This window comes from Caretta caretta, chromosome 9 (genome assembly GCF_965140235.1).
Source record: "Caretta caretta isolate rCarCar2 chromosome 9, rCarCar1.hap1, whole genome shotgun sequence".
NCBI lineage: Eukaryota > Metazoa > Chordata > Testudines > Cheloniidae > Caretta > Caretta caretta.
In genome coordinates, this window is record NC_134214.1 from 17,699,006 (window position 1) to 17,714,567 (window position 15,562).

General features: G+C 39.9%; 1 protein-coding gene across 10 annotated transcripts in view; it reads left to right on the top strand.

Annotated features, from left to right (window-relative positions):
* MECOM (MDS1 and EVI1 complex locus) overlaps nt 1-15,562 on the top strand; it is a 451,412-nt gene that overhangs the window by 397,219 nt on the left and 38,631 nt on the right. For all 10 annotated transcript variants that reach the window (XM_075132127.1, XM_075132126.1, XM_075132124.1 and 7 more), the window contains 3 exons: nt 7,069-7,171; nt 10,376-10,592; nt 14,288-14,435. In XM_075132127.1, coding sequence (XP_074988228.1) covers nt 7,069-7,171; nt 10,376-10,592; nt 14,288-14,435 — 468 coding nt within the window. The remainder of the gene's footprint in view (nt 1-7,068; nt 7,172-10,375; nt 10,593-14,287; nt 14,436-15,562) is intronic.

The window sequence follows — 15,562 nt, forward strand, 5'->3', positions numbered from 1 at the left end:
TCCAACTGTGCAAGTTGTTCACCCTAAGATCTAAAATTGCATTTTAGTCATTTGGACTATTTGCACATTTAATTATAATCTGTGGCAGAAGTATGTATTAGTTTGCACTTCACATTTTCTGATGCGCTTAAATCCATATTTTGTTGGAGTCTTTTTGATGTAAAAGTTGTTATTAGTTTTGGCCATTTAATTTGTTTTGCTTTTTGGGTAAGTTCTACTTTTATTCAGAAATAACACTTTACTATTCTAAGATCAATGCCAATTGGCAGGGCTCAAGAATGTATGCACTTGCTTGCCTAACCTGATTTAAGGGTGTAGTCCCATACTGATGCACAACTTCTTTCCATGTATATACCCCTTTGCTTTCAGGACTCTAGTCTTGTGACACTAGCAAAAAAAGATTGCACTTAGAGGGTTTGATCCTGTCATTGTTTCACACACACAACTCCAACTGAAGTCAGTGGGAATAAGGACATCATGCATGGAGCATGACCGCAGGATCAGTGTCTAACTCTTTTGCTAATTAGTGTGTGTCCAACAATCTCAGCTCAGATCATTTTTCACACCTTGTGATCATTTTATGAAGTGATACTAACACCCACTGAACATTTTGTCCTGAGTGATAAAAATGCACATAGACATACATAGCGAGGGAGCCGTTTTTAAACATAATTTAAAGTGAAAGATGGCTATTTTAAAGAGCTATATTGCTTTGAGAAAGTGAAAGCTATCCTTTCATCTGCATCATAGGCAGGGCTGTCCTGCCACTGTGCTGATCAAATGCATGAAGCCATGACTGCCAAAATAAAACCACGGCCTTTTACCTAAAAGTTATTGCATTTGAATTTTCGTCTTGTAGGTACTCACACTTGCAGTGCAAGTTTTCCCGTTGTTCTATCAACTAGGAGCATAATGCACATCATGTAGTGTAGTATTTCCATTCCAAAACAATAACACAGGGTTCTGTGCAGAGGGCTAATGGACCTTATAAGACTTTTATTATGACTACCAATGTGCTTAACATTTTTCATATTCTGTTCCTTTTCACCATCTTTTTCATAGTCAGCTTCTACTACAGCTGAAGTCAATTCAATCCATTTGCCAGTGGGGTACAGGACATGTAAATAGTGAAGTCCTTCCTCCTAGAGCTATAAGTAAGTTAAAAACAATAATAATGTAGTTTAAGTAGCGCAGACTACCTGCTTCCAAATCTGAATAGCATCTGTTATCTGTGCCAAAATCTGAATTTCCTAGCATTGGGACACATACAGTGTTTTCCAAAGCTGTTGCATGTACAAGAATAAAAGGTTTAGTCAGATGCAACAGAATATAACTTCTCTTCAGCAGCGAGGGCAACAGATGTGTTCATATCAACTGTTGACTTTGTTCAGATATGTAAACTAAGTGTCCCTTTCCCCCTTCCCCTCCCAAACTGCTATCGTTCTATTAAACCTTTCCTAGGTGGCTGAATGGCAAATTGAATGATGTGATAGTAAATAAAGAATTCAAACAAAGTGGTATAGATTTCACTGGAGTAAGCAGAGATCAACAGTGAACTTCAAAGTGAGCAGGCGGCAGTGCCTGAAATAGTCGTCTCTCTACAGCTTTCACAGGGAGTGCATTTTCTCTATTATTTCAATTATTACAACTTCCTGAATAGGTTGAAGGTCATTCATAATTCACGCTTCTGTCATCTTTACACATGCCAAATGCAGTCTATTAAGCATAAATAAAATTACGAGTGCCTGACCGGGAAAAGTAAACTGGGATTCATAACAATGAGGCCTTATTCATCCCTTTGAAAGTAAATTGTGTATGTTCATTGTTTTGTTTTGTTTTATTTCCCTTTTTATCACTGCAGTTTGGTCCCCTTCCTTCCCCCACCTTGCATCAGTAGCATAAACATACTACCTTAAATCACTACGGACAAAAAATTGAATCAATCAAACCCTCTGATTCAAACATCCCAAACGTTGTGGGGTCTTTGAAATCCAAACCCATATCTGGTTCAGAATTTTGCCCCTCTCTATATAATGGGCTGAACCAAAACTCCATAACCAAGACTACTAATCTTGGGGCGTTTGAAATCTGGATCTGGACTTTGCAGTTGGGCCTATTTCTATGACATATAAGCACTGATCCTGCAATTTACAAGGCATGTTGCTTTGGCTGTGCATTGTAAATTGCAGAACTGGTGCAATAGTTAGATAGCAAAGTGGCTTTGATGAACACAAGGGATGAAATCTTGGCCCCATTAAAGTCAAAACTCCCATTGACTTTGGTGATTTCATCCAAAAGATCTTTGTAGTACAAAAATCCATATACTCTACACTACCATTTCCAATTGCAAGTAATAACATTATGAATATAGTCGTCTATTGGTTTAAAGAGCAGGGAGAACCAGTATGAAACAGATATGGTCTGAAAGTAATTTATGACCTGTCAGCTTTCCTTGCAGAGGGTTTCCTGACTCTTCAGACCCTCTGTCATAGCCGATCTTATGTTGGTTTAAAAGAACATAAGCCAACATATTCTGTCTGTACAGGGCATTGAAAATTTCCCACTGTTTCTCAGACAGGACAATTACAATTGGTTTTGGGTGGAGAAAATGAAAAAAAAAACCTAATAAAACACATTTACATGAAATATTAGGAATGTCTATTAAAACCAGATTACATTTACCAGCACTATAATATTTTCAGCGTTCAATATATGCTATTTTAAATCCCATTAGGATGCAATTTGGCATATAAATTGTTAGACCAGGTGGAATTCTGTTTTGCATGTGCAGAAAGAAAAATAAATACATTAAATAAATAGCTAAGCAGTTTTCATTTTCAGAGCTTCAAAAATGTAATTTGGATCCATTTGGGAGGCTTTTTTTTTTTACACAAGATCAAAACATAACTTAATCTACAAAATATAATTTTGCTGGCATTTTCCTACATCTCTTCTCTTTGTGCAACTCAAACTGAAGTCAGTGGGAGTTCTGGGAGCAGAGAGGCTGGACAGATCATTTCTTGGAGGAGACTAATCTCTGCTGGTATTCCAGTTTATTTTCAAAATGCCAGCTCAGTCAGGCTAGACAATTAGCTACAGAACACACACATTAATTAGTTCAACATGTGTACCATGTTTGCAATAAAGGAAATGCATCATACCAAGGGTTGTTACAAGGAAAGCTGATGCATCATAATACATTTCAGTGCAAACAAGGCTCCATTTCAAATGCATATGAGCACCATGTGTCCTGGGTTTGCAACAAAGAGGGAAAAGGTCTGCTGAAATATCTTCTATGGTATGGCATGAACCAAGTGGAGGAAATATTAGGTAACACTGCATTACGGCTTTTGTTCATACCTTGGTATTGATGAACTATTGAGCTCAAAAGTGTGACTAATTTTACATACTATAATACAGAATCAAAAAACACCAGAGTGGACCAAGAGTATCAATTTGGGGCAGAGTGGGTCACCTCAGAGAGAGCTCTGGCAGGGATTGTGCTTCAGTGGTGCTCTCTCCCCAAGCTCTTCCCTGTGCCAAGGGACTGCCTCCCTTGGGGTCCAGCTGTGCAAGTCAGTGCAGTGGGCAAAGTCATGATCCTTCCTCCTCTCTGCTCTTTTAAAGTAGGGTGCACGGACTGTCTTCTGTGAGAGTTGCATCAGGTCCAGAAAGGAGAAGTCCTTGGGCTCTTCTGAGCTCAGAAGCTTCTACTGACTCTAACCTTTGCATGGGGAGTACTGTGGGAACAGAAGATTCCTCATCCTCTCAACCATCCTGCACACCTTGTCTAGGACTAGGGGCAATGTGGCTCAGTGTATGTGTGATGTCACACATTCTGAAAGCCTCTGTGCGTGTGTGTGTGTGTGTGTGTGTGTGTGTGCAAACCTGCAGAATCTTGACAAACTTCATTTGATAAAAGCTTAGCAAATGTTGAAATAACAGGTTCTTGTTGACATCCATAATGTGGCCAGTCTTCAAACCATTATACAGTGCATTAGCCACACAATTTATGATTCCACCATGTCAAACATTTATCCCACTCCAAGCACAATCCTGCACTCTTCCCATGCATAGAACTATCTTTGGAGGCAAAGGAAGTTGCATGAAGAAGGACCACAGGAGTGCCTTTGTGTATTTCCAAGACTGAATGTCATGCGTCCACCCCTTAGTCAGTCAGCAGCTTAGGCTTGTCTGAGGCTCATCAGTCTATATATAATTTAATATTACCTTTCAAGTGCATGGAGACCATTATACTTCTGCAAAAAAGACTCAGATTTAAATACATCTGTCTTAATAAATGGAAAAACAAATGTTGCTTAAAGCAAATATTCTGTGGATGCATGTGGACATCAGATTTATTTGCAGAAGTTAAAAGCTGGCTTCACTTAAATGGGTTTCAGTCTTTGATCAAATGAGTTTGGTTGCCCAAACCAAGTCCCTGGTGCACCAAAGTCCACATCACAAATCCCCTGCATCATTTGTCACAATTGGCAGTATCTTCTCAAGAGAAGACTATAATAACAGATCTTGTGGCTCAAACTTGAGGTGCATCAGCATAGCTGTGGGGGGAGGCAAGCTCAGAACCTCCCTTTCCTCTGGCACTGCTCTCTGCTGGACGTTCACATTCTCATGAACAATAAATATTTGCTTTAAATTGAGAATGAACTCAGTGAAGTTAAAAATCACTCGGTCTCAGAGTCACTGTACCATTCATGAGTTGCGATGTCACCTTTTTAAACTCCATCAAATAAATCCAGTATTGCTACTGTAGTCACATATTTTCTCTCTTTTAATATATATGCACATGAAACTTCACAGATGTTAATTAGGCTCCTTAAGGACGGTTGCAATATTAATTTATGTATATCCTACAAAAGGGTACTTTTAAAATCTTTGTCACCCTATCATTTTGAATGTTCCACTTTGATTTCATGTGCTTGTTTAAATTAGGCAATAATAAGATTAAAACTGATAGTATTAGCAGAGCAAGACAAGGGTCCTGATTCTGATCTGGTTTTACACCAATATAGCCGGAAGGACTTCATAGAGGTCCTTGTGGATTTACATAAGTATAAATCAAAACAGAATCAAGCCCAATGAGACTGTGATATCATAGTACTTCCTTAAAATCCTTTGCCATATGTGTGAAGGCTGCATTCCCTATTGCAAGGTTTCACTGCAGTTCCAATATGTCACAATTCAAATGTCAACATGCTGTTGGAAAGGAAGCTAATAAGTTAAACCTTTGAGAGTTGCCAGCAAAGGAGGTGATTCAAATTGTTGAGAGAAGTCCATTGTTTTCTAAAGGGAAATAGAATTCCAGAATGAAACATGTGACTTATAAGCATTTATCTAAAAGATAAAAAAAAGACCAAGAAAATCCAAATGACGGTTTGACCAGGACAGCTCTTAGTGTAAAAGAAAAGGGAGTTGTAATCTTGACAGAATGGGAGGGGAAGTTGCGTACAAACTCCTACTCATGGCTTTTATTGGGAAAGCACACAGCAAACAGTAGGCTGCAGCATGTGTACATTGTGACTGATGCGTTTTCCTCAGAATTTCTTGTGTGAAATGATCTCAGCCTGTCTTGTGAAAATGCTGGTGCTTACTTCAGTATAACTGCACTGCTTGCATACTTCAGGTGGCTGACCTGCTGTTCTCAAAATAAGCCACAGAATGTCTTAAAACAAACAAAAAAAAAAATCAGAGGAAGCTCCTCATTAAGTTATTTTTAGATATTTAGCGCATATTTGTGGTTGAGGCCCCTTATAAAAAAATAAACAATTGGGTTTTAGGGCCACCTACTGGAGAAAAATGATAATGGCACATGGGTTAATCTTGTATTTTTGTGCAATAATTAAGATATGTCTGCAAGGAAAAAATAGATGTAAGATGGTTCTTTGCAAACAAATGTTTTTAAATGGTTGCTAACAGTTGCCTTCCTCTTGACTCAATAAAATTGGTATTGAGAGTCAGTAGTTTTAGAGAAAATGCTGATCCAGCATCTATGAGCCTAGCAAAATATTATTTTCAAGTGTTTGCATTCAACAAGTTTACTAAAATTTGCCGATGTTAATTGAGTTGCCTCTAGACTATGCCTAATGGATCTTTGTTTCCTGTTCTGCACCTTTCCTTCTGAAACAACGGGGGAAAGATAGACTTTGTTCCCTTCTCATGAAGTCATAATTACTCAATTCCTTGAAAATCTCCCAATCACAAGTATGAGTTTTCTCCAGGATACATGCTGGCCAAAAAAGTATGCGGCCCTATTTACCCCAGTGCATTGCACTGGTTCTCCTCTTCATTCTTTCCTGATAACTACTGCAAAACCCAAATGCCAGACTCTGTAAGGTTTTCCTCCAGCTGTGACATCCAGCTTCTTGACAGACTCCATAGGCAGTAGGTTTATCACCAGCTGTGTATGCTGTTTGGCTGCTGATGGGCTCCTTGGGCCATTTTCTCATTGTAGGCAAATTCCCCTTTGATTCACGTTTGAAGTTAAGGGATAATCAGCAGCACTGTTCTGTACAAACCTCTCATAACATGTCATTGCAGAACCTTTTTCCCCTGATGAGCACATTTTAATCCAGCTTGTTCTCTCTCCCTTGCTTTTAAGTGGCGCAACGCCACTGACTTCAGTGGGGTTACTCCTAATTTACACCAGCGTAATCAAGAAGAGAATCAGACCGTCTGTGTGTAAATCTGGAAAGGCTTATTTAGGGTATATTCCTATCTCATTGGCAGAGCAGCAGGGAACTTGTTTTATTGATGATTTGTGAATAGGAGCCCTTTTTGTGAATTTTGAGCCCTCCACTCATCATCAGCTCATTTCTTGGCATAGTTCATTGAAAAGCAAAATCTTTTTTCCATAGGACCCAAAGAGCAAAAGGTATGGGGCCAGATTCTCTGCTAATATAAATTGGCGTCGCTCCATTGACTTCAGTGGAGCTCCACCCACTTAAATAAGCAGAGGATCTGGCGCCATATTTAAACCTTGCTCCGCCCACAAGCATTACTCTGTACACATTTACCTCCTGTGAGATTCACTATGATTCTGTTTTTCAGATATTCTACAGAGTTGTCGCAGACATTGACCCAGGAGAGGAGCTGTTACTATTCATGAAGAGTGAAGATTATTCACATGAAACAATGGCTCCAGATATTCATGGTTAGCAACTTTTTACTCCAGCCTATCTAGCTTGATACAAAATGTCATTAAAATGAAAAGTTGGGCAAATGTCTTGCTGGTGGAACCTGCCTGAAATCAATGGGATTGCAGCAGTGTAGCTAAGAAGGAGCCTATCTATCTATCTATCTATCTATCTATCTATCTATCTATCTATCTATCTATCTATCTATCTATCTATTTCTCTGCAAACCCTGGCAGTAAATACATTAATAGTGCCCAATTATTAAATATGACTGAAACTGCTGTTAACTCAGCAACAAGTTTTACTGTTGTCTGTGACACTGATAATATCCCCATTGCTGATGTGACTTAATTGTTAACCTTTCTAACTTTCAATGTTTTTCAAGATTAGAAATGAAATGTCCCTAAAATAAATAATGAAAGATTGCCTGGGAGTGAGCTGAAATCTCTTTTGGGGGATTTTCTGCCATTCATAAACTACAGGAGTGCATGATGCAGCTTATGTGAACTGTAGCCTGAGACTCACTCCGGCACCCTGTCTGCAAGTTTCTTTAAAATGTGTTTGTGCTCTGAAAAGTAAATGAAAAAAATGGCATTGTGAGGTTTTGTGCTTACTGTCTCTCAATCATTCCAGATCAGACTTGCTCCATTCACAAGCAAAGAGCTATTTTTTACCTGCCAACCCTGCAGAATCTTTCCAGGATTTTTTTCTGCCTCCTGCACTAGTAGTAATAAAGATTCCACTGTCCACATTTTTCTTGGAGTTGTATCTCTACAACCTAACTTTCTACTTTCTACCTCTACCCTGATCTATTACACTGACCATGCCCAACCTCATTGTCTGCAGTGGGGTTGGACAGGTGTAACTGAGTGTACAATTAGGCTTTGCAATTGGAATTGAGTAAAGAATGCGTAAGTAGTTATTCATATCCTACAAATTATATAGACTCCAAGAGACGTTCAATGTATTTATAAAGGAATGCCCTGTTGTCTGCAGTGCAAAGGCCTGCGTTTATATCACTACTGTGGGGCTGCGTGTAGGGTCTCATCCAATACCCAGCTGTGTGTAGGGGGTGAGGGTTGTGCTAGAATGTACTGGGGGGAAGTGGAGCACCAGCCATTGCCTGAACATTCAGAAATCATACATAGGGGCTTCCTCAGGTTTCCACACTGGCTTAATTTACCCCTTCCCTGCACCCGTGGATATAAAGAGCAGGATTTTTGCCCCTTTCCTCTCCTCTGCAGTTTTTTAAAAAAAAATTGAGGTGATAAATAGTAACTTTGTCAAGCCATTGCTGAAAATGTCATCCTTTTAAAGTGCAGTGTTCTCCATGACTATTCTATGTAGTTAGAGTAATTAATGCATCATTGTAAAATGCTCTGCAGCCACACACAGATAGACACATTCTCAATCTTTTGTTTTACTAATTTGGCTAATTTTTAAACTAATTTAATATATAACTGGCCTCACTGGGAGTTTTGTCTGAGTAAGGACTACATAATCAGGTTCTTATAGTGGTAGTTTCTTTGGGTAGGTTTCCCACCTTGACCCCCTTTTTTGTTAAGTACTTAAACACATGCCTAACTTTACGCATGTGACTACACAAATAGACTATTCATGCTTAAAGCTATATATGTGCTTAAGTGCCTTTCTGAATCAGAGCCCACATACCTTTTACAGCTGCAATACTGATAGGATAGAAATAAAACTAGGACATGTGACTTGACACAAAGACAGTCAATGTACAATTTAACAGATGGAAAAAAATCTGCATTAGAGGATCTGGCATTCCTAGTTGATATTTTAGAATCTCACTCAGTTAATAAGAATATCAAGTATTATTAGATTTTGTTTGTGAAATAACTCCACACTCATCATACTAGTTCATTTTTATGGTGGCCTTTGATAAGAAATATATAGGGATTGGCCCTGCTCTCATTAAAATCAATGGCACAGCCTAGTGACTTAAACTGGACAGGACTGGATGCTTATTCAGAGCATGGTGTCACGGAGTCACCGGGCGATACTCTGGATCTACTACATATGAAGCCAGCCAGGACTCTGGGGGAGCATGTCTTCTCTCTCTGAGCATACTGTCGCCAGGGCAAGAAGCTTACACAGCTTCAACCTTCCTGGATCTGACCTCGGAGCATTCAGCAACCCCTTCCACAACGTGCACTTCCCACAGTGAGTCCACCCAGGTGGGGCTCCTGTGGAAGCCAGAGGGCCCTGCACCATAACTTCACAGTCAGATGTGACTCTCAGCCAGCCAGTAAAACACAAGGTTTATTATTCAACAGGAACACAGTGTAGAACAGAACTTGTTAGCACAGAAATCAGTGACTTTCAGCCAAGTCCATCTTGCGGAATCCTGGGCCAGATGTCCTGGACTCCCCCTTTTCCAGTCCCCCCAAGCAGACTGCCAGCTTCCAGTGACCTGACCTCAGACATCCCTGTTGCTCTTCCTCCTCGTCTTTGTCTTGCTTCCCTGGCAAAGAGTCACCTGGTCACATCCCACTCCTGGGTCTCAGGTTACAAAGGGCAACGGTCATAGCATATAGGCAGACAGCTGGAGCAGCCTCACCTGCTCCAGAGGTCTCAGCCAAAGTCATACACCCCTATTCCCACCACTGAGGTATTGATGCAGCACACAGGGAAACTGAGGGACATGCAGTATTCATGCAAAACAGTAAAACTCACATAGGCTCAACAGTCAGACTCACATATAACATAACAAGGGAAAATCCCCACTTTGTCACACATAGGTAGGAGAGGAAATGTCAAAGTGTCTTTAAAACCTTCAAAAAATCCTATAGGGCATTTTAATACAAATGTTTGTGCCTGAATCAGTTTAGACCTCACTCCAAAATGTCAGGGTTGCCCACTTCTATCTGTCCATCCACTGAGCTCCCGTCACCACAGTATTTGAGGATAATGATTTGTGTCTTGTGTTAATCTTAGGATCCTCTATCAGAAATAGCCAAGGTGGGTAATGGATTATACTGCACTGATTTAAAAAAAACCTGGAGAAATGAAAAATCCTTTCTCCTAGTTTCTTCTCAGATTCTTCCTTGTTCTCTGAATGGCCACAGGTTTTGTTGCAAAGCAGCGGGACAGCTGATGAAATGGTAGTTTAAAATATGTCTGAAGACCATTGTTGAAGAACTTGTCTCACTGCACCTTTTCTCCTACAACACATAACCAATTAATTTGCCTTCCAGAGGAGCGCCAGTATCGTTGTGAGGATTGTGACCAGCTATTTGAGTCCAAGATGGAACTAGTAGACCATCAGAAATTCCCATGCAGCACACCTCACTCAGCATTTTCTATGGTGGAGGAGGACTTTCAACAAAAGCTTGACAATGAAAATGACCTCCGGAACATGCATGACATTCAAGAATGTAAAGAGTGTGATCAAGTGTTTCCAGATTTACAAAGGTAGGAAGAGCCACTTAAAATCAGACCCACTAAAATCATAGGTCCAATTCTGTATTGGTTTCAGTAGGAATGCAGAAGGTGTAAGTTAGTGCAGAATTTGACCCCATCTTCTAAAACAGAATACATATGACAGCAGAATCAGATTTGTTTAGGACACACTGATCAGACCATTCTTTATTTAACCTTACAGTTATTATGTGTAGGTTGCACACTAAGGCCTGATTTTGAAGCCCTTATTTGTGAATGAACTGGACCCTAAATGGGCCGGCTCCACAGCTGATATAAATCAGCATAGCACCACTGAAATCAGTAGAACTGCAATGATTTACACCAGCTAGGACCTGATCTAATTCTTCTTCTTGTCCTAGTCAGAAATAATTTGGTACACTTCTGCATAGTGTTCATAGTTTGACAACAGTTTTTTCTGCCCAAACTAGCAGTGATAGGCCAATTAAAACATGACAAAACTAGCCACCGTAAGTCTGCTATATCTTAAAATATGTTATATAGAACAAATCACCATATAGCAGCACAAAGCTGCATATGATCACAGGGACCCATGAAAAACACATCAGTTTCCCCTTTTTCTGGAAAAAAATGTTACAGGGAAGTATCCTGGTTCCATTGAAAACAATGACAAAAACAATGGCTTTGACTTTGGCTTCAGTGGGGGGAGGATCAGGCCCAAAGTACCTAGTTACAACATGTGTATTCTCATTTTCATCTAATCTGATTCCAAAAGCAGTAACATTAAAGTACAGTGAAAACTAACAAACACTAGTGATAATTCATTGCCACTGAGTGAGAGCAGCATTTTTACGCTGCACTTTGGGCTCAGTTCTGTAAAGTGCTGAGCACCCTCAACTCCCTAAGAAGTTATGAGTGTGGCAGGCACTCAGCACCTTGCAGGATCAGGCCCCTTCTCAGCCATAAGTATAATACATATATATAAATCCGTATACAAATATTTAGTACACATTTGCTATGGTGGAACTCATTTGTACATTTCCCATCCCAGCAGGTTTCTGCAGATACTTATAATGTATTGCAGTGCAGAATACGTTGAGATGTTGCAAATTATTGCGAGGCATTGAGTGGGCACAATAACCCTTGCAATAATTTCCTCACACATGCACATCTGTGTGTTTGTGCTGGGTCTCTTGATCCTTGACGCTTACCTGCTGCAGGGGAAAGTTGGCCCCAGCTACTGACATTTAATAGTAAAAGTCAGGGATCTGAATAACAAAGTAATCCCCAGATCCCCAGCTGGGGTAAATCAGTAGTGCTCCATGGAAATTAGTGGACCTATGCCAATTCTTTCTCCCTCCGTTATGCCAGCACACCATTTTGAATGTTCCTATTCAGTGTCTCTTGGTTTAATCCCCCCACCCCCAGGATACGTTATATAGTCCTTTTGGTTTATTATATATATAGAATGCCCTTCTATATTTTTCTGCCTTGAATAGTCTTTGTCATGTACTAGCCTTTCAATAATTTAAGTAGTTCTGGGACTGACTGCATTGGCTCTCATTTTTCACTGTTTCTCTCACCACAGCACATCTATTTATGATGACTCAGTCTTTATTTTCTGTCCTGTGTCTCGAATCTTTAATATTTTAAGATAAATTTACATTTGTTCAGTGACTCCCCTACATTAGATATTGTCTTCAAATTCAAATGTAGAAAAGAACTATTAACACTTTGAAATATTACACTCCAGACTCTGCTCACAGTTACACTTTGGCAACCTTTTTTATTTTTACCCAGCTAACTCAGTCACTTTGAATCAGTCACATGCTGGGCCAACTTTTGTTCAGTATTATCCAATGAATGAGGCATTCTGCATGCACAGATGCACCCAGCATACAGGGTTGGTAGCCAGTAAAGGGTGCAGTATTTGGCCAAAACTCTTGCAGAAATATAATACAAGGAAGCCACAGCCATTTCTGACATAATGAAAGAGGAGTCTGGTAGAGTTAAATGTAACTGGCATCCACAGGGCAAAAAGCATTTTGATGACCAATGGCTGAGCGTGAAAATCACAAATCAGACTGGAGACCCTAAGCTAAAACCCCACCATCTTTGGTCAGTTGAATCAGTAGAAATCATTGGAGCTTTGTCTGAGGAGGGACTGCAGAATGTGTCCCCATATTGGTGGGTTGGCATGCGCTCTGATAGTAATTGTACCAGACTTTTTTTTTCTAGTCTTCCATATGTATCTGCTTATAAGACATTGTGATATTCTCTGTCCTCCTAAATTTTAAATATATGAGAGAAGGTTTTGTATGTAACCAGACAATAGAGGTTATTTAAAAATATTTCTGCCTGCGTGTAGCTTGGGCACATTAATAATTTCTGTTGCACTTCTCTGAACTCTTTTCAGTTTGTTCTATGTCTTTCTATTATTAAAGGGCTGGAACAATTGGCTCCAAAACTGATAAGTACATTTAATGTAGCTAATGATAGCTAGGGGGAACATGCTTTTAGTCTGCAATGCTTAGGGACCTGATTCTGATCTCATTTAAACCAGTTTCATCCTACTGTAAATCCACTTACTTCAATGGAGTTGTTCCTCATCTACACTGGTGTAAGAGAGATCAGAATCTGGCCCCAGTGAAGGATAGGAATACATTTTTTAAAGTGGCTGGCCAAATATAAAATAATATTTCTTTAAGATAGTGTTTCAGTGACACCTGACAGCAATTAGGCTAAATATATAGATATAGAAAGAGATTGAATGGATAAATGTTGGAGAAATTATGGTGGAAGAGGAGACTTTATGGATATGTGCTGGACATGTCCAGTCATTAGAGAGTACTGGGATGCAATCCATAGTCACAAATTGCTGGACACTTATTGCCAAATGATCCAACAGTAATCCTTCTGGCTCTTCCTAGTAGAAATGATCAGACAAGAGGGAATGAAGAATTAATTTCTCATTTGGTAGCAGCTGCTCGGCTATTGGTAGCCTCTCGTTGGAAAAAGGGAAATAGCCCAACCATAGAAGAATGGTTCAAAAACTATGGAAGGTTGTGGTTATGGAAAAATTAACACACCTATTATGTACCCAGCCAGATAAACAGAGGATAGATAGATAGATATTTAGTTATCTTTTATTCAATACCCAATGTATAAAAACCTCAGCACACCTGTCCAACTTTTTTGAATATTATCAAAGACATGCCTGGTTTGTTAAATATGTGTATAGAAATTTCAGTCAATTTAATAAAATCACTAGAAGCAACATAGGTGTTGGAATCTGATGACTCTATTCATCTATAATGTTGCTTTAAACAAAAACTAACTGTTGTAATGATTGTTTTGTTTCTGCTATTTACATGACAAGGGTTTGTACACTTGTTAAAGCTTCCTAAATAAATAAATAGTTTTTTAAAAAGTGGCTGGCCAAGACACGAGGAGATGTACTGTTCTGGCATGGAGATGAGCTCCAATGAGACAATATTATCGCCCTAATTTTGAAAGATGGTGAGCAAAACTCAAAAGGAGTTGCACTTCTCCGAATAAGGCTCTCTAGGTCTTTCCCCTCTAGTTTCTATAATTATGTGATCTATTAAAATTACTTCTCTTCCTGACGCTTCATTTTCATATCTAACTTGGGCTGCAAATCACTGTTAAAACTGGGTTCCTCTTTAGGTGTTGTTGAGACCTCACAAAGCCTGTTGTTGTCTTCACAGCCTAGAGAAGCACATGCTGTCCCACACTGAAGAGAGAGAGTACAAGTGTGATCAGTGCCCCAAGGCCTTTAACTGGAAGTCCAATTTGATACGTCATCAAATGTCACATGACAGTGGAAAGCACTATGAGTGTGAAAACTGTGCCAAGGTACAGGAATTTGTAGGATATTTGGCCTTTCTCTGTGTATCATGTGTTTTATGAGATATAATAACAAGTTTTGGGTGTGGAAACCCAGGGGTCAGGAGCAGATTCAGCCAATACTCAACAGGAGGTCATACCAATCCTTCTCTAGCCATCCCATCAGTTTCTGTAGGATTTAAGCTTTCATTTAAAATATTTTCATTTTCTTGCCCTTATGATTTTGAAGATGACCTAATGCAAAACTCACTCAGGCGCTGACCGTGAAGGAAGTTGAGCGCACACTCCATCCATTGAGGTCAATACTCAGCCCCTTGTGAGGGATGGAACTTACAGACAGATAGAATAGTTTCAAGAGGGATGTGTACTTCACCCATTTACGTGGGCAATGATTTTGTAGCCTAATGACATCAAGGTTATTAACTATTGCAAGCAAGTTAGCAGAACTATCCATCTTTTCTGGGAATGGGGGTGGAACCTTGCCCCCCACCCCCCAGTCTGATCCCAATTTCAGGAAACTGTAAATATATTTTGAAAGGTGAACCCTCAAATCAGTATGGCCTGCTAAAAGAACTAGTATATATTAAAAGGAGTGGGTAACATTTTATTTATCTACCTCCATGCAGCAGGAATTCCTGCTAGAAATGCAGGGATGGACTCATGTTCCTTCTCATTCTCTGAGTCAGATTGTGATAGCGCAGTCATGTAAGGTAATATGAGTGTGTAAGGCACCCCCCTGACTACCTTGCACTGGCCATCCAGGTGATCAGTAGCAGCACGGGCAGGAAATTAGCCTCCAAGGGGCTACTAGATGTCCCCCTTGTGCAAAGGGGGTGAGAGGGAACACATAGGGTGGGAAGTAGGTGGCTCTGCTCCTTCAACCCACTTGGAAGCTTACCTGTGCTGGTGCCTTAGGTGAGCAGTGCAAGTTTACTCCCTCCCCAGGGTATCTGGGAACCAGGAAGGAGATTGTAGCTCTGTAAGACACAGTCCCCCTTCCAAGCTGCTCCAGGGCCAGAGCTACAACATGCTGCCCTCTGATCAGCGCCGATCATATGGCCGCAGTCTAGTTCTTTATTTTCTGTACTAGGTTCAGTTTGTATTATTTTAACTGGTTTAAGCTTTCTTGGACAGGG